The 20,432-nt window shown below is 39.6% G+C and overlaps 1 protein-coding gene across 6 annotated transcripts in view; it reads right to left on the reverse strand.

Moving 5' to 3' along the window:
* Window positions 1-8,637: 8,637 nt before the first annotated feature.
* The window catches only part of CBLB (Cbl proto-oncogene B), a 207,124-nt gene continuing 195,329 nt past the window's right edge, over window positions 8,638-20,432 (reverse strand). For all 6 annotated transcript variants that reach the window (XM_056556288.1, XM_056556287.1, XM_056556292.1 and 3 more), the window contains 3 exons: window positions 15,160-15,300; window positions 12,164-12,253; window positions 8,638-9,078 (listed from right to left, as the gene is read on the reverse strand). In XM_056556288.1, the coding sequence (XP_056412263.1) occupies window positions 8,816-9,078; window positions 12,164-12,253; window positions 15,160-15,300 (494 nt within the window). In that variant the 3' untranslated portion in view covers window positions 8,638-8,815. The remainder of the gene's footprint in view (window positions 9,079-12,163; window positions 12,254-15,159; window positions 15,301-20,432) is intronic.

Here is a 20,432-nt window from a genome sequence, read left to right on the forward strand (position 1 = left end):
CCCTCTGGTAATGGCCGACATCCGCGATTGCGAGTTATGTCATTACAAAGGACAATTGGTCATGCAAAAAACAAGCCCTTATATTAGTCTGCGGATGAAAATATAAAAGAGTTATGATTTTTTGAAGGCAAGGAGGAAAAAACTAATACTTAAAAATAAAATTGTCTGAGTCTTTAAATGGGCACTCTCGTTAAAATTTTTTTTGCTATTGCACTCCTTATGGTAAATGAAAAATATTTCTAATATACTTTGTTTAAAAAAAATGAAGTTTTCTATGTTTTATTTGTGCTTAAAAAAGCTCAAGAGCACATTTTCCCCCATCTTATACACAGACTTTGGACCGAAGTCCAAACACAGGAAGTGCCGCCTGGAGTGCTGAGGGGGGGGGGGGTGTCCAACCAACAGCATATGGCAGTTATGTGTGAGAGGAGCTATGATTGGATGAGGCTGGGCACCCCCCCCCCTCAGCACTCCAGGCGGCACTTCCTGTGTTTGGACTTTGGTCCAAAGTCTGTGTATGAGTTGGGGGGAAATGTGCTCTTGAGCTTTTTTAAGCACAAATAAAACATAGAAAAATTAATTTTTTTTAAACAAAGTATATTAGAAATATTTTTCATTTACCATAAGGAGTGTAATAGCAAACATTTGTTTTAATGAGAGTGACCCTTTAAGGCCAAAATGGGCTGAATCCTTAAGGGGTTAAAGATCCAAGGGTTAAAATCAGATCACATGTTCACATTGACAGAAAATATTATCTTCACTTACAACAGCAAGACAAAGCTTAAAGCACACTTGGAAAGACAAGCTAAGCTTACTGTCCTCAATAAGGAAGGTTATATAGGTTAGGTGTATGAATCAAACCTGCACTCCGCTCTTGCTATTAGCTCCTAATTTACCAAACTGTTTGAAGGGTCTCATACTCTTTAATATTAGGTCTGGTAATAGCTAGTAGAACTGCATTGTTGTCAGATAAGGGGGTGGAAATTATGGTCCTGAGTGGCAAAATCTAGCAAAATTATTAGGTCTCAAGTTTGATCTGTTTTGTACAAACGTCAGTTAAAATACTTTAGAGTGAGTACTTTAAGTCCACCAGCACTTCAAGGTGTTATGCCTTAATCCCATCTCCGGAGACTGGATATGAAGAGCACTTTTAACAAAAGACAAGTCAAGCTGAAAAGAAGCCCTTAAAAAGAGCAGAGCAGCAGCACCCAGGAACGTGTATGAGCACCAGACATTTGGCACACACACAAGACAACTATACAGGTAGGCACCACACAGAACAATTCTAAAGCCTTGGAACTCTCCTTACTTATTTTGGGCTACTGGCTACGACTCATATGGTCTCAGGGACCTCCTTTCTCAACCACATAAGCGACCACTGTTAGCACAGAAGTTCACATTATTCTCTCCCATTCTGAAACTTTAAATGGCACTGTCGGAATCAAAAACTTTTTATATGTTATACATCTCGGCAAAACATTAACCTTTCTAATATACTTCATAGTAGAAAAAATGATTTTTTTTTCTAATTTTATAGAAATCATGGCTTGTAAAAAAGACCACTAAGGTCGCTATACCATCCAGAACTTAAAGGCGTACTCCGTCCCTAGCATCTTATCCCCTATCCAAAGGATAGGGGATAAGATGTCAGATTGCGGGGGTCCCTCTGCTCTAGGACCCCTGGGATCTCTGCTGCAGCACCCCGCTAACATTACTGCACAGAGCAAACTCTCTCTGTGCGTACCGGTGGTGAGGGGCTGTGTACTATGGCTACTCATGAAGACCTCCGGGAGAGGGGGGGGGAGATGAGGGGGCGTGGCTTATTTCTCATGCAGACAGAGAAAAAAAAAAGCTATGACATCTTGTCCACAGCAGACTGAGAACATGGCCGCTGTGGACAACAGTAAAAGAAAAAACTCTGAACTACAGAACTTCCTGCCCAACAAACAGGTAAGCAAAACACACACATGCTGCATATTGCAAAAAAACTAAACTTACAAAGAAGATGCCATATAGTCAAAAAAATTAACCACCGAAGTACCCCTTTAAGTTTTATTGATGCAGCCTGTATTTTTAAAATGCCAATCGAACAGCACAGAGGTAGGTAGGGATCCTCTGGCTGTCATATTAGCTTATTGGAACTCAGAGATTTTGCCGCGATGTTCCCGATCTGCTTAGCAGACAGATTGAAAGTGGCAAGATATTAAGATATTTTAATAGCTTAGAAATAAAAAGCACCACTGAAAATTCTTTAAAAATAAGATAGACATAAAAACTTGGTTTTGAAAAATAGGTCATTTTTGATGACATATTCCCTTTAAAAGTCTATTGATATGTACAGTATTAGAGATGAACAAAGTTACAGTGATTCGATTTGTCACGAACCTCGCGACTCGGCGTTTGCTGACTTTAGCCTGCATAAATTAGTTCATCTTTCAGGTGCTCCGGTGGGCTGGAAAAGGTGGATACAGTCCTAAGAGAGAGTCTCCTAGGACTGTATCCACCTTTTCCAGCCCACCGGAGCACCTGAAATCTGAACTAATTTATGCAGGCTAAAGTCATAAACTGCCGAGCCGAGAAGTTAGTGACGAATCGAATTACTGTAACTTCGCTCATCTCTATACAGTATCCTGCACAGGATTTGAAGCCAGGCCCGGACTGGCCTACCAGCATACCGGGAAATTTCCCGGTGGGGCCGCTTTGAGATGTGGCTGCGTCACATTAGGGACATCCCTGTGTCCCGAAAAATCACAAGGATGCCCGGTTACCTCTCTGCGGCCGCCGGCCCCGCGTTAACTTTAAAAACGCAGGGGCCGACGGGAGGTTGCACACGCAGGGACTTCACTGATGTCCCTTGCGTGCGCTATAGTAACAGAGCAGAGAGGTGAGGAGGACGTGCGCGCATGGTAAGTGACCAGCGGCATGTCATCTTCAGTATTCCGACCACCGCTCCGGGGTCACGATCTACCCATAGGCCATAGCAGCAGATCGTGACCCCCGGAGCGGTGGTCGGAATACTGAAGTGGGGCCGTAAACAGGCATACAGTCTCCAGCCATACACTGTATATGCCTGAAGGCTGTATGTCTGTGGGGGAACTGTACTGCACCTAATGTGGGGAACTATACTGCACCTAATGTGGGGGAACTATACTACCAACCTAATGTGGGGAACTATACTGCCAACCTAATGTGGGGAACTATACTGCCAACCTAATGTGGGGGGAACTATACTGCACCTAATGTGGGGGAGCTATACTGCACCTAATGTGGGGGAGCTATACTGCAAACCTAATGTGGGGAACTATACTGCCAACCTAATGTGGGGAACTATACTGCCAACCTAATGTGGGGTAACTATACTGCACCTAATGTGGGGAACTATACTGCCAACCTAATGTGGGGGAACTATACTGCCAACTTAATGTGGGGGAACTATACTGCCAACTTAATGTGGGGGAACTATACTACCAACCTAATGTGGGGGAACTATACTCCACCTAATGTGGGGGACTATACTGCACCTAATGTGGGATAACTATATTTTACCTTTCATGAACAAGAAAATGATGAAGTGCTGGTATAATGAGGCAACACTATGGGGCTGGTAATTTTTTCCAGGGCTGGTTTTCCCAAGCAGTCTGGCCCTGTTTGAAGCTGTAAATTCTATGCTGCAGATTTCAATGTAAACTAAATGACTAAACACAGCTTAAAATCCTGCATATTAAATATGCGCAGGATACTGTAATACAGTGTTATTACACCCTTAAGTGTTGATCTCATTTAAATTTGACATATCACACAGAATGATCAGGGTATATGTGTCGAGACTCCTGTAATAATTAGTTATAGCTGACTTACAGGATACGGGCTCCATTATATAGTCAATGGATCCCATCAGCTGCATTAAGCACCAAGCCAGGGAGCAACTTTACCTAGCTGTTACTAATGATCAGGGGGGTCTCAGAAGTGGGATCCCAACTGATCTGCAATTTAAATGACCATAACACATTATGGTATAAACACAGACCTGCGGTTACCTCCAAAGACATTGAACAGATAGTTACTAGAGGAACACCATTAACTAAATTTTGCAGCTTTTATGGATCTAGTTATCTTGTAGATGTAACCACTGGAAAAAATTGATTTCACCATCTGGTGAACTTTATCCAGACTGGTCAGATTTAAGCCGTACTTAGTCTTTATGTGGTGTTAAATAATGGTTTCGGGCAGTATCCATTGAAATTCCCTTTTCATATTGTCTTGGCAAAACAGAAAAGAATGTGATGCATTCAAGACTGACACTTTATGGGTCATTCCTCTGAAACATGCTATTTTTTTTTAAATAGTTTTTCCTTCATTTCTATTTTCCATTTAATCCCCTCTTTAGCTGTTCGATTGTAATGTTGTTTAACACTTAGAAAACAATGCAATAGGGATTATGAGAATTGCTGTCCAAGCTTTAAGAAAGAAGGCCAAGTCATGACTGCGGGAGTGCCAGAAGCCTAGAAGCTAATTCATCTAAAGTTTGGTAGCAATTCCTAAGAAGACCAAAGTGTGGATACACTACCTCTGACTGGGTTGTGTGATAAAGTATCACCATAAACTGCTGTGTCATGTTTAGGTTCTTCTTGTAGTTTCAGAGAATGTGGTATAGAGAGAACTAGTGAAAAATAAAGTATAGGAATGTATCTATAAAGTCTTACATCTAACATAGATTTCTTTATATGACCACAATAGTGGTGTTCAAAAGTCTATATGCGCTTTAACTTCACAAAAGCTTACCGGTCACATTCTAGAAAACAAAAATATATTACTCAGTACCTAATGCTGACCATGTACAGTACAGACCAAAAGTTTGTCCACACCTTTCATTCAAAGAGTTTTCTTTATTTTCATGACTATGAAAATTGTAGATTCACACTGAAGGCTTCAAAACTATGAATTAACACATGTGGAATTATAGACATAACAAAAAAGTGTGAAACAACTGAAAATATGTCATATTCTAGGTTCTTCAAAGTAGCCACCTTTTGCTTTGATTACTGCTTTGCACACTCTTGGAATTCCCTTGATGAGCTTCAAGAGGTAGTCACCTGAAACAGTCTTCCAACAATGTTGAAGGAGATCGCAGAGATGCTTAGCACTTGTTGGCCCTTTTGCCTTCATTGGGTTCAGGTCCCGTGACTGTGGAGGCCAGGTCATCTGGTGCAGCACCCCATCCCTCTCCTTCTTGGTCAAATAGCCCTTACACAGCCTGGAGGTGTGTTTGGGGTCATTGTCCTGTTGAAAAATAAATGATGGTCCAACTAAACGCAAACCGGATGGAATAGCATGCCGCTGCAAGATGCTGTGGTAGACATGCTGGTTCAGTATGCCTTCAATTTTGAATAAATCTCCAACAGTGTCACCAGCAAAGCACCCCCACACCATCACACCTCCTCCTCCATGCTTCACAGTGGGAAACAGGCATGTAGAATCCATCCGTTCACCTTTTCTGCGTCGCACAAAGACACGGTGGTTGGAACCAAAGATCTCAAATTTGGACTCATCAGATCAAAGCACAGATTTCCACTGGTCTAATGTCCATTCCTTGTGTTCTTTAGCCCAAACAAGTCTCTTCTGCTTATTGCCTGTCCTTAGCAGTGGTTTCCTAGCAGATATTGCACCATGAAGGCCTGATTCACACAGTCTACTCTTAACAGTTGTTCTAGAGATGTGTCTGCTGCTAGAACTCTGTGTGGCATTGACCTGGTCTCTAATCTGAGCTGCTGTTAACCTGCGATTTCTGAGGCTGGTGACTCGGATGAACTTATCCTCCACAGCAGAGGTGACTCTTGGTCTTCCTTTCCTGGGGCGGTCCGTATGTGAGCCAGTTTCTTTGTAGCTCTTGATGGTTTTTGTGACTGCACTTGGGGGCACTTTTCACCTAGAATATGACATATTTTCAGTTGTTTCACACTTTTTTTTTGTTAGGTCTATAATTCCACATGTGTTAATTCATAGTTTTGATGCCTTCAGTGTGAATCTACAATTTCCATAGTCATGAAAATAAAGAAAACTTTTTGAATGAGAAGGTGTGTCCAAACTTTTGGTCTGTACTATATATCTATTGCTTTTGCCTCTATTGCCTATATTTATTATAAAAATACCTCTTTACATTAGCTCACAGCGTTAGATATCCTCTCAGGGGAAGGTGATTGGTTTGTCTGCTCATGCAGGCTTGTCCATGACCCATGGACAAGCCTGATGCTGCTGCAGGACTGGATAGTGTCCCAGTAGGTATGGGGACCCCTAGTGGAGGAATTTTCAGTGGCCATTTTCTTTATTAGTTATTAAAAATAATTTAAACAACCATATTACAAAATGTCTTTAATTTTCATGAGTAACAACATATAAAAAGTTTTTGGATCTAACTGTGCCCATTTAAAAAAAAAAAAAAAAATGTTCAGCAATTTCTGGCAATTACCAAAATGCCAGCACAAATTTAGACATTTGCATTTGACATAGTGAGGAATTATTAATTGTAACAGAAAGACAGTTGTAATATTACATTTTAGTCTTGAAAGTATTGCTGACACTGCACTTAAAATGAGTGTCCCTCAAAACATGGACATATACATCCACTATACAGCTTTCAAATCTAATTTAGTGCACTGTGTGTTGCTTTTGCCAAGCCTGTAATTCTCTGTTCTGTGGAGCATCCTGGAGGATGGCTTTTTTTCTATGGATTGAGGAAAATCATTAAATAAAGATCTTGAAAAAAAGCAAATCCAATGATAGTGGTAGGCATAAGGGAAAACCCTCACTTGGTAATGAGAGCTGTGTATTGTTCTCAACTCTTGATTGCGTAGTTTTATAGTGGGCACAAGTCAATGTACTCTGTAAGAATCTGCCATAAGCAGCAACTTTACTCCTTTGCTTTACTATAATTTATCAGTTATCTAGTGATAACTTTCTTCTGGCTAGAAGCTCAGTTTCTTGTCGCTGACAATTATTTTGTCCTTGCTGTAAGGGATATTATCTTGACATGTGCTGAACCTGTGCTGATAGACTGCAGTCAGTCTGTGCACAAAGAGTTGTATTGAGCCGCATGAGTGAAGGATAGGGAAAGAGCAATTTATTAGGTGAATTTCTCACATTGAAACTCACATAAAAGTATTCCACTGTAACAATTTGATAAATTGATGCTACATCTATTCATTGTCCTACCCAGTAGCCAATACGTCCCCTAAATGTGTGTGTGTGTATATATATATATATATATATATATATATATATATATCTATATATATATTTCCAGAAATAACTATACCCCTGCTACTGCTAATCTTTTAGCAAAACTAGTGACGGGGACGAGACGTGAGCTGTAAGCCTGTGTAAATGCAAGTGGCCTTATTTGCTTTTGTTTGTTACTTTTATATATAACCGACTATATGTAAACATGGGTAAATGTAAACATGGGTTCTGGTGCTCCAGGGATAAGTATGTCATGGTTTGTAACTAACTTAGTTACATCGGCACCTTTTTTTTTCTAATGGCCAATTTAGCAAAAGTCAATAATCTGCAATGAATAAACCAGTATTTGCATGCACACTTTAAAATGGCGCTTTATTGCATTCGATTGACCTGTTCAAGTAGTTTGGCTTATTAAACACTTTAGAAACACCAGCAATGTGAACACTGAGTTCAAATGTCAAACCAGGTTTACAGAAGCAGCATCACAAAATATGGAAAAAAATGGGCCCGTAGAAATCAAGCACATACATAGTAAATGGCAGAATACTACCATTTAAAGGATGTTAGGTTGAATTAGATTTGTGCAGCCAATACATTGGAATGATTGTCAAAAAGTTCTGTTGTGATGCTAGAGAGGTCACAAAATTCACATATTTTCTTACTCTCAAACATTTGCTTGTAGAACTGTAAAATGAAACAGTCTCATTGTATTTCAAAAATGAAAAAAAAAAGGAATTTCGGATCGTAATTGATTGGTTCCCATAATGTACCATTAAGCACCAACACCTTGGCAAAAATGACATTAAGCTGATAAATTATTTGGTACTTTGCATGCTTATTTTCCACAAGCACCAGAGTACAAAATGATGATCCTGAATTTTATTGTTAGCATTTGCTTAGATGCATTTTCTTCTAAGATCACAGAAGAATAAAAGTTGCCATATCCAAAGTAATTCGGCTTCGCTATACAATGATATCAAAATACATCTGTAAAGGCAATTGTTCCACAAAAGTGATATTCATTACACATTCAAATGCAGTTAAGCCTAATACAAAATAACTCCGTATGTCAGTAGTAAAGGCCACTTTTTTTGCAGTATTTTTGGATAAATTAAAATGTTGTACAAAATACAATAATGAGAATGAAAAGCATTTTCCAGAATGCAATGAGGTCAGAAAGTGCTGTTGAATGTCTACAACACAAATTGTCCATTATTTAAAAACATAACATAAAAAAATAGAAAAATAATAATCATAAAAAAACTTACCAGCTCTAAACAAGAGAACAAAAAATAAAATAAAACTCACAGATTTCAGAGAACAAAATAGGTTTTACCTATATGCATAAGCAGTATATACCATATTTTCAAAATGAACAATTATTGATTTCCCCCCCCCCCCCCCCCCCCCCCCCATTTTTACATATAACCAAGCGACTTTGGACTTGGGCCTGTAAGCATTACCATATGTTTTAAAGGGGGAAAAAAATTGCTGGAATGCCATTTTTAAATTAAGGTGACAAATGAAATCCATTATTTCGCTTTGCTCCAATAGTGAAGTCTTAAAATCTGTGTCTTTTTTATAGATTTAATCGTGGGCAGACCGGAGGAGGGCAGCACGCAAATTCTCTAAGTATGCTGCGAGCCACATCTACATTATTCTGAGCGATTTCCAAGGCCCTCTTAACTTCTTCAAATGAGTAGCCCTCGCCCATAAGTTTTGCTATTTTTGCGTCTACATTCTCTGTTGAACAATCAGCGCTGTATGGTCTCCTGTGGTGAATCTCAGGTGCAGTTCTGCGGGGAAGTGGTTTTGGTGGTCTGGCTGGTACTTGTGGACAATCTGTAAAAACACACATAAAACATCTTAAAACAAAGGTAAACGTAACCTTAAAAAGCAAAAAAAAAAAAATAATCAATTGTTGAAAGGGGAAGTGGTTGTCGACTTTGTGTAATCCCTTATTACATGCATCCCAGCTGTATTCTGTGTGTGAACAGGAGAAATGAGGACACTACACAGATCACACTGAAATGACTGGAATATTTGTGCATTGCATAGATTAGAGTGTTGGATCTTTCAAAGTGAGAGATTCTCTTCGGTTATGTTCACACAGCGGAAACTCTGCTTTTCTGTCAAATTTCCATGCAGAAACACAGAATGCGGATTTTCTGAAGAAATTGCACAGAATCTGAGCGGAATTACAGATTCCACTCGAATTCAGAGTCCCATTAACTTCAAGGGGCTCTGAATGGAAATACAAAGACAAGTTTGTAAATTTTGCAGAATGCAGAATTTCCACAGCAGAATGTCAGCTGCAGAAATTCTGCTGTGTGAATGGGACAGTGGAATTTTACTACACATAATGTGAAGTAAATTTTGCTGAGTTTTTCGAGCCGAGTATTCCTGCGGAATTCCGCTCAGAAATTCCGCCAAGGGACGAGGGGGCACTCCCTCCGTCTGGAGAAGAAAAAGTTTAGTCTCAAGGGGCGACACGCCTTCTTTACCATGAGAACTGTGAACTTATGGAACAGTCTACCTCAGGAACTGGTCACAGCAGGAAAAATTAACAGCTTTAAAACAGGATTAGATTAGAACAAAATAACATTCATGCTTATGAAGAAATATAAAATCCCATCCCTTCCCCAATATCGCGCCACACCCCTATCCTTCAACTCCCTGGTTGGACTTGATGGACGTATGTCTTTTTTCAACCATACTAACTATGTAACTATGTAACATAGCCTTAGAGGTCCCAGGCAATGAATTGAGGACTAAAGTCTAAAATGTAGTTTTTGAACCAGACAATCCCTTTACTTTTTAGGTATATAGGTACTGGAAACTTAATTTTACATGTAACACATATAAACCATGTTAACAAACATACAATATGGCATTACTGTAGTACTATAAAGATATCATGCCTTATTTAACATTTGCGTTCAAGAGATAAAAGGAAAAAAAAGTAGGAGGGGGAACCAACTGTGAGACAACATTAAGTCCTTTCCATGCAGTTTTTCTAAAGCAATCAGTGCATTATCATTTTTCTATGATGTCTGCAGATGTCTCATCACAAGCCTATTTCCTGTATGTTGATGTTAATTATTTTGTACCTTATCTAGGTGAAAAATAATTACACAGTCTATAACAGAGCAGAAAGAAAGGCGAAAAAATAGTAATCTATTCAATTACTCAATGTTTATTTAAAAACTGGATAAGAAAAAAATTGCAGTGACATGATATATGTTTTCAGTAACTGCTGGTTGTTTCCCACTTTCCAACTACCTAAATTTAAGGGATCAGCTCTCCCCTGCTATAGCAGACACTGGATGGCCTTAGCCCAAATGTCATATGATTTCTTTATAAAGTGAATGTGTCCTTGTTATGCTCACAATTCAGTATTTAGTTTGCCCTTGCTCATTGAAATTTTAGGGTAATTTATGCATCTCCATATATTTCTTATGAGCTTTATTGACCCTATTGTAGTAAATGTAAAATTTGGCACTGTTCCTATGTACACATTTTCTGCATTTTTTTTCTATTGTCCATGTATTTTTACTATCTGATTTAAACAGTCTTCATTTTGCATTCCCATATCTGCTATTACTCTGGTACTATTTTTCTATATTTTGTTTTATGTAAAGAAAGATTACACAAAGTGAATGTGTCACCATAAAATGAACCAATTTTTTTAAAAGGTTTGACATTTTTTGCATGGTACTACTAAATGTACTATTATGGCACAGGTTTGGGAGTTGTGCCACCCACAGCAGGTGTCAACTGCAATCAACCCTGGCCATTTAACCCTTCAGATGCTGCAGTCACTGCTGGACGCAACAACTGTGTCGTTTTATGCGTTATTGTAAATTCATTGATGGTCCTGCAAGGCAATAAGGTGTTGCCATGGCAGCCAAGGGCTTAAAAATGGCCCCTGGGTCTACCATATGTCAGGGCCTATTAGACCCTTCTAAGGCAGAACCTAATAAACTACCAGAATGGGAGTAACAAACATAACACAATGTATGGCAGTGCATTATGTAAGTGATCAAATGTTTGCTAAGAGCCATACTGAGGTTAAGTCTTTTACTGAGGAAAAGCTATTTTTGTCCACTCTGCCATAAAGCCCAGATTGGTGGAGTGCTGCAGTGATTGTTGGCCCTCCAGATGTTTCTCCCACCTTTGGAGCTTAGCCAGAGTGAGCATTCGGTTCATAATCATCTCTCTTACCAAGGCCCTTCTCCCCAATTACTTAGTTTGGTAGGCCGACCAGCTCTGGTTCTTTTATTTAAGAAATGTGTAGTCCATCATGCCATTAAAAACCTTTAGTGCAGCAGAAATATTTTTGGACCCTTCTCCAGATCTGTACCTCCACACAATCCTGTCTTTTAGCTCTACAGGCAGTTCTTTCCACCTCAGTAAGTGAGGGTGGGCTAGAACTCCTTTGTGCTTTCTCCTGTCTGATAGGAAAGGAGAGAGCACTGAGGAGTACTATCAGACAGAAGAGAGCACAGAGGAGTACTAGCCCACGCTCACTTACTGGACTTGATTTTAAAAGCTATGATTTCTATAAAAAGGAAATAAAATGTTTTTCTGAAATATATTAGAGATAATGTTTTGCCAAGATGCACAACATATAAAAAGTTTTTGTATCTGACAGTGCCCATTTAAGTTCATCCAACTTTTATTACCAATCTCCCTTATAACTATCACTGCCATAGCAGCCAGATTTATAAGGGAAATAAGCCCAAATGTCAATGCCAGGGCTGTGCACGGTGTAGATAGACCCAGCAGTATAGTCATGTCCTGTTACCAAGCAATCTTGTGATCACTGGGGTCAACAAAGCAGTCATGATAAAAATACTTATAAGAGAAATGCCGTAACTCAAAAGTTTAATATACTATGAATGCACATATTATGCGCACAGGTTACCTGAGCATGATGGCAGCTGATCATATTCTTGGGAAAGTCGATTTAGCTTGACATCATTTGTTGCTCTGCGTGTGGGTGGTAAAGGTGCTTCTAAAAAAATATATATATTATCGAAAAGAAAATTTGTCAACAAAGAAATCAATAGGGAAATTTAACACACTTGACAATGTATGCATAATAATATAACACACTGAATAATTATGAAGACACCTTCTGAGAATAGTTTTAGTATGTTAATATTTTTAGCAAATCATAAATATTTAGTAGTTAATTTTATTAAGAAAACATAAAAGGACATACAGGGACCCCTCTCAAAAAGCCAGAACTAATTGCTACTTCTTCCAGGCCTTTAGGTATTAGATTGTTTGATTTAAAAGGATAGTTGATATGCGTATGCTCAGTGTGGTTACCAGTAGAGTATTTGGCTACCTTTGCTAGGCCCATAGTGTTGAATGGACAAACAGCACATATGTCTGACTGCAGCTTTGTTGAAGTGAGGGGGATACAAATAAATCAATCCCCTTTTACCCCCTCCCACTCCTAGATGTTAGCGTCTATACTTTTATTAGGACTCACTTAATAAAGGCTACATAGACATAGCACAGTTTTCAGTTCATGCTGTGTAACCTAACAGACATAAGTTGACTTGACAACCGAATTGTGATCAAGATTTTGTGCTACCTATTATTGTTATTTACTGTGCTGTTAACTTTACTTTAGTGTTTCAGATTTATTTTCTTTGTTTAGTACTGCCACGGTGACCTGAGCATCATAATCCCCTCTGCTCTGTGAAGAGTCACACATATATGCATCATTTTTTATATTAAAATATATTTTATTTTATTTCAATCCTTATGCCCTTGTGTTATGGACTATATACAATACTACAAGTAGTTCTTTATGTTAATACTTCTGCATTTAAACAAAGACCTTCCTGAATCAAAATGGGTGGCTACAGGACACCCATTCTCTTAATTTGTGGGTATCCATGTGGTCAGGCCCCCATGATCAGACACTGGTCACCTACCATGCAGATAGGTAAGGAGTGTTCTTTGTAGGAAAAAAACACAATAAATGTAATGCTACATTTCCTTTTAAGGTGTTGTACAAATCCTAGTTATTGTATAATAAAAAATAATACTAAAAGGGAGGTGAAGTGCACAGCAGCGTGTACCTGACTTCTTGGCTGTCACTCAAGCCTGACTCATTCACCATAGACTCTAATGTAGTGAATAAGTCGGATTTGGGGGCTGGTGAGGCAGTGAAGAATGCTACTGCACACTTCACAGGGTTATGACTCGCAATCGTATCCGATCTCAGGACTCTGACCCTGTGCGACCTAAACATTTGATAAGGCTCAACCCATAAAGCAGTCCAGCCTTAGTCAAGCTTAATTCAAAGCTTGACAAAGACCTGACTGTACCATGAGTTGAAACGTTACCTGTTTTACCTGTATACATATGTGGACTAAATAATGAAGACACATATTTGAAATCTTGTAAATTTGTTTTTCTTCTATGATCCTAGAGCAAATATTAACTCCCCTACACTGCGCTCATGCTCAGCATTGTTTGGCGATAGACAGTGTGGTTTCCACAGATGGACTAGAGACAAAAAGATGTCCTGACCTAGTTCTGCTCGCACAGCTCAGAAATGCTATGTGAACTAAAAACATCAGCATCAGAAAACCCTGTAATGTCCTGAACAGAAGACTAAAACATTTTTGCAACAATTTGTCATAATACATTAGTGGGGGTGTGAGAAAGTAGAACAAGTGCACCAGAATGCTGAGGCCAATAATTGGGTGCAGCAGTCCACAATGATCCCAGTGACCACAATGTGCACAGTACACAATGACATCACCGGGGCACTTCCAGAGCAGTGGTGTTGCTGGAGCAAGAGCAACTAGAGGAGTCAGTAGAAGTTTTTTCTTTTTTTATTTAACTCACTTACGCCCCCATTTTTTTGGTCAATCAAGGAAAATCCCTTTACATATCAGTGGACCAGTAATAAAACTCCACATGAAAATGTGCAGAAAATAAAATGTCACTAGTTAAAAATGAACAGACTGATCCAGCAATATCACAACTCTGAACCTGCAACTCCCCTGAGATTATTAAATATTGTTTTACAGTGCCACAAGGAACAAGTTTCCTTATATAAATATCTGGACTTTGTAGAATATGCAGTAATAAAAGGAATCATGTTCGCAGAGTGAAATCATCTGATGGTTATTATCTTCTAGAAAACGTATTTCTTATTAGAATACATTCTTGCCAGGGGCATAGTTTTTATTGTAACAAATATCAAAATAATCGTAATGCTGTTACAATCCTCCTCCAGGTAACACGTTAACCCTTTGTGGTCTTAAATTACAAGTTGAACCTTTATGTGACACAACAAATTACAAACAGAACTTAATTTTTTAATTCACTTCTTTATTTAATATTTATAAAGATTAAATAAACAATTCTGGTACTTGCATAAACTTTACATCTGAGCTGTGTCCACCATTTAAGTAAAATAAGGGACAAACTGCTCTTATTTACAGCAAGACTGCAATTAACATTCACTAAACCCTATAGGATTAACTCTTAATTCCTAGTTACTTTCCAGTAAACAACTTAAATGTTTTCTGAATCTATCCTATTTGAACCCTTTGCCAACAGAGTTTTTAATTTGTGCCACTTCAATGGTTTCTTATGTTGTTTATGTGATCAACAGACAAATCAATTTTCTGCTTATTTTCCCTAAATGGCCATCAGAAACTCACAAATGCGGAGAATAAGCACCTCTTTAGTGTGCTGGTTTGTGGCAAGTGCTTGTAAGTGGTGGAGATTTAATGCAAATCTTAATGTTTTTCAATTTAATGGATGATGGTATCTGACATTCCGGAAAGGAATCAATAAAGTACATCAAATGGAAAATAGTGGTAATAGTTTTCTATTTAATCTGTTTTTTTCCCCTTCTCTAATTTACTTATACAAAAATCTTACCCATAGGAAGAAGAAACAAGTCCGAGGCAGAGTTCGGTCTGCTTCCTGACGCATTGGACTTGGAATTTTCTGTGAGGCAGGAACGTGCTGGGGGTGGTGGTGGGGGTTGTGAAGGAGGGGAACTGTCAAATGAATTATCACCTGCATATAGAAAAAGTTCATACATCTTTTAGCTTCATTAGCAATATTAATCACATCTACAGCTTTACACTTAATGGCTCTTAGGTTTTGTTAGAAATCAAGAACTCTATTCCTTAGAGGTGATTAAAGAGAAATAGAAAATACCAAGAAATTCAGCTGGAATTTCTATGAATGAATTCTCTATGAAGAGTATCTAAAAAATGCATTCCATTTATATAAAAATAGTAATTCATTACAGACACATTGAAAGAGACCAATAGGCACGATCCAAAAAAGTCTAAAGTTCCGTATACAAAACAGAATGACAAAAATCTTTTTAGAGAGTAATATGAAAAAATGTGCATGTCCATTGTACCTGGATTTCTGAATTTTATTTATTTAACCCCTAAACAACGCAGCCCATTTTCACCTTAACCCCTTAAGGACCAAACGTTTTTCTGTACTACCACCTTTAGATGCCGCTGTCAGCCGTAACAGCGGCGATCTAAAGGGTTAATAGCCGGCCGCGGCAATCGCCGCATGTTGGCTATTAACGTCGGCCCCCAGCTACAGGAATCAGTTGGGGGACGCACGGTATGACGTGGGCTTGAGTCGGGAGCCCACATCTTACCCCGGTAACGGCCATTGGACGAGTATACACGTCCATGGTCGTTAACAGGTTAAAGGGGTACTCCGGTGGAAAACTTTTTTTTTTTTTAATCAACTGGTGCCAGAAAGTTAAACAGATTTGTAAATTAATTCTATTAAAAAATCTTTACCCTTCCAGAACTTTTTAGCAGCTGTATGCTTCAGAGGAAATTCTTTTATTTTTGAATTTCTTTTTTGTCTTGTCCACAGTGCTCTCTGCTGACACCAGATGCCCGTATCAGGAACTGTCCAGAACAGGAGAAATCCTCATAGCAAACCTATGCTACTCTGGACAGGTCCTGACACAGACAGAGGTGTCAGCAGAGAGTATGCCTTTAAAGGGTTACTCCGCCCCTAGACATCTTATCCCCTATCCAAAGGATAGGGGATAAGATTTCTGATCGCGGGGGTCCCACCACTGGGGACCCCCACATTCTACCATGCGGCATCCACCTGTAACGGCTTCCGAAGCTGTTGGAGGCCCTCAGGCTAATACCATCCCATGGTAGAATGCGGGGGTCCCCAGCGGCGGGACCCCCGCGATCAGACATCTTTTCCCCTATCCTTTGGATAGGGGATAAGATGTCTAGGGGATAAGATGTCTAGGGGGCAGAGTACCCCTTTAAGGAGTCCTTCTTTGCAAATCTGATCACTGTTACTTTATGCATAAATAACTTTGGGATGCTTTAACCTTTCATTCTGAAAAAACACCATGTTAGTGGTAAATTTTCCTCGATACATCATTTCTCAGTGAAAAATGCAAAAATTTCTTGAAAATGTTGCATTTTTCTAACTTTGAAGCTCTCTGCTTGTAAGGAAAATAGACATTCCAAATAAATGATATATTGATTCACATATACAATATGTCTACTTTATGTTGGAATCATGAAGTTGACATGTTTTTACTTTTTGAAGACATTAGAGGTCTTCAAATTTTAGCAGCAATTTTCCAATTTTTAACAAAAATTTCAAAATCTGAATTTTTCACAGTTCAGTTTTGAAGTGAATTTGATGGTCTTTATGTTAGAAATACAACATAATGGACTCCATTATGAAAACTGCACCCCTCAAAGTATTCAAAATGACATTCAGAAAGTTTGTTAACCCTTTAGGTGTTTCACAGGAATAGCAGCAAACTTTTTTACACTAACATGTTCTTGTAGACCCATTTTTTTTCATGTTTACAAGAGGTTAAAGGAGAAAAAGCCTCCCAGAATTTGTAACCAAATTTCTCTTGAGTAAGAAGATGTGGATGTAAAGTGCTCTGCGAGCGCACTAGAGGGCTCAGAAGGGAAGGAGCGACAATGGACTTTTGGAAAGCGAATTTTGATTAAATGGTTTTTGGGGGCATGTCGCATTTAGGAAGCCCCCATGGTGTCAGAACAGCATCCCCCCCACATGGCACACTTTTTGGGAAACTACACCCCTCAAGGAATGTAAAAAGGGGTATAGTGATCCTTAAAACCCTACAGGTGTTTGATGTGAAAATTTAAAATGTAATTCTTTCACTAAGATGCTGGTGTTAACCCAAATTTTTCATTTTCACAAGGAGTAATAGGAAAAAAAAGCCCCCCCAAATTTTTTAACACCATTTCTTCTGAGTAAGGAAATACCCCACATGTGGATATAAAGTGCTCTGCAGGCGCACTACAGGGCTCAGAAGAGAAGGAGCGCCATTGGGCTTTTGTAGAGCAGATTTTGGGGCATGTCACATTAAGAAAGCCCCCATGGTAATCCCAAATTTTTACAAGGGGTAATAGGAGAAAAAGACCCCCAAAATTTGTAACACCATTTCTTCTGAGTAAGGAAATACCCCATATGGTGATGTAAAGTGTTCTGAGGGTGCACCATATGTGACCTCAATTTGGAAACTACACCCCGCACGGGATGTAATAAGGGGTGCAGTGAGCATTTACACCCCACTGGCGTTTGACAGATCTTTGGAACAGTGGGCTGTGTAATTGAAAAGTTACATTTTTCATTTTCATGGACCACTGTTCCAAAAATCTGTCAGAAACCTGTGGGGTGTAAATGCTCACTGCACCCCATAGTACATTCAGAGAGGGTTGTAGTTTCTAAAATGGGGTCACATGTGGGGGGGGGGTCCACTGTTCTGCCAGCATGGGGGCTTTTTAAATGCACATGGCTTTCAATTCCAGCCAAATTCTCTCTCCAAAAGCCCAATATCATGACTGTTTAACTCTATGTTATAAATGTCTGTTATGTTTATGCTATGAAAAACCCAATAAAAAGATTGTAAAACACAAAAAAAAGCCCAATGGCACTCCTCTTCTGAGCCCTGTAGTTCGCCCGCAGAGCACTTTACAGCAACATATGGGGTATATCCTTACTCAGGCTTTTTTCTTATTACCCCTTGTGAAAAAGAAAAATTTAGGGAACAGCAGCATTACACGTCCAACTTTAACGGAAATTTATCACAAACACCTGTAGGGTGTTAAGGATCACTGTACCCCTTGGTACGTTTCATGAAGAGTGTAGTTTCCAAAATGGGGTCACATGTGGGTGTTTATTTTTTATTTTTTTTGCATTTATGTCAGAACAGCTATAACAATCAGCGACCCCTGTGCAAATCACAAATTTAGGCCAAGATGTACATGTACATGTACATGGTGCGCTTTCACTCATGAGCCATGTTGTGCGCCAGAACATTTTACATCCACATATGGGGTATTTCTGTACTCAAGAGAAATTGCATTACTTATTTTGAGGGTTTTTTCTCCTTTTATCACTTTTTTTTTTTTTTAAGATGTTTTACACTAACATGCTGGTGTAGCCCCCAAGTTTTCCATTTTCACAAGTGGTAAAAGGAGAAAAGCCACCCAGAATAAGTAATGCAATTTCTCCTGACTACATAAATACCCCATATGTGGACATGAACTGTTGCCTTTAAATACGAGAGAGCTCAGGAGTGAGAGTGCTCCATACTAATTTGAGGCCTAAATTAGGGATTTGCACAGGGGTGGCTGATCGTTGCAGAGATTGAGAGGGCCTCGCATGGAGGTAGTGTGCCGGGGGCACGTCCTCCTCACACAGACTTGCGACATGTATATTTCTGCACCCGGCGCAATGGTGGCCATGAAGCCACTTGATTTACTGCATTGATGGGAGGCCTAGCCAAAGAAGCATTGGGGGTGTTGAGCCACAAACTGTTGGGCGGACAAGTTCTTATGAGCCATCATCAAATTGACAAAGGGGGACATTTATCATTGTTTGATTTGGTAAGCGCGTTCTGTAGGAATTTTTTTTCTGCTTTGGTTTTTCTTATGTATGACATATTTATCATACTATCAGAGGGGGTTGATAAATTTGGCTCACATAAGCAAAAACCAATAAAAATCACTTTGGAACACCATTTTCTTATTATACATAAGCAAAAAAAAAATGTGTGCGTGTTTATTACATTTGTTTACCACTCTTTTCCCCCTAAATGTACTAAACCCATTTTTTTTGTTTGTTATTTTTTCTTTTGATTTCAGATCCTGTGGGCTACTTCAGATTTGGTAGACTACGATGTCCAGCGTTTTTTTGTTTAATATTAACAACATTTTGTAACTAGGGCTTGTGGGGGAGTGTTTTTTGGAATAAAAGTTTTTCCAATGTGTTTTTTTTATTTACTTTACAGGCTTAGTAATGGAAGCCGTCTTATAGACGGAGTCCATTACTAAGCCGGGCTTAGTGTTAGCCCCAAAAACAGCTAGCGCTAAACACTGATTATTACCCTGGTAGCCTCGGCCACAGGGGTGTCGGGAAGAGCTCGTACCTGGACTCCTGGGCCTAGGCGGTAACAGGCTGGCGTTACAATGGTCCTCGCCCACCCAGGTAATGTCAGGCTGTTGCTGTTTGGTTAGTATCTGGCTGAGAATAAAAATACAGGGAACCCTATACGGTTTTCTTTTATTATTTAAAGGGTAGCTCCCACCATCCTATTTTTTTTCTGTCCCTGCCTATTGCCAATCTATCCCTAACCCCCTCCCTGCTTTAAATTTTTCTTTTTACTATATTAAAAATAACGTTTTGTCTGCCTGGTAGTGTGCTCACTACCAGGCAGACTTCCCCAGCAGGCACCACGTCACTGATGCCTGCTGGGGACAACACTTCCGCCTTTAGTTTATCTACACAGGGTGCCTCCAGCTGTTTCACCACTACAACTCCCAGCTTGCCCTGACATCTATAGGCTGTCAAGGCATGCTGGGAGTTGTAGTAGTGAAACAGCTGGAGGCACCCTGTGTAGATAAACTATAAGTTAGTGCCATGCGGCGCTAGCCCGTTCCCTCCGTCAAAGCCCCCCCATACCCCGTTCCCTCCATCACAACCCCCCCGTCCGTCCGTATACCCCGTTCCCTCCATCACAAACCCCCTGCCCTCATACCCCGTTCCCTCTTACTTACAGATACTGCAGAGTCCGGCAGCGGGCGTGCAGGGGCAGCGGCGGCGACGACACGTGCGGGAGGAGTGGCCTCCCAGCCAGTGGCCGGGGAGCCAAT

This window comes from Hyla sarda, chromosome 2 (genome assembly GCF_029499605.1).
Source record: "Hyla sarda isolate aHylSar1 chromosome 2, aHylSar1.hap1, whole genome shotgun sequence".
Classification (NCBI taxonomy): domain Eukaryota; kingdom Metazoa; phylum Chordata; class Amphibia; order Anura; family Hylidae; genus Hyla; species Hyla sarda.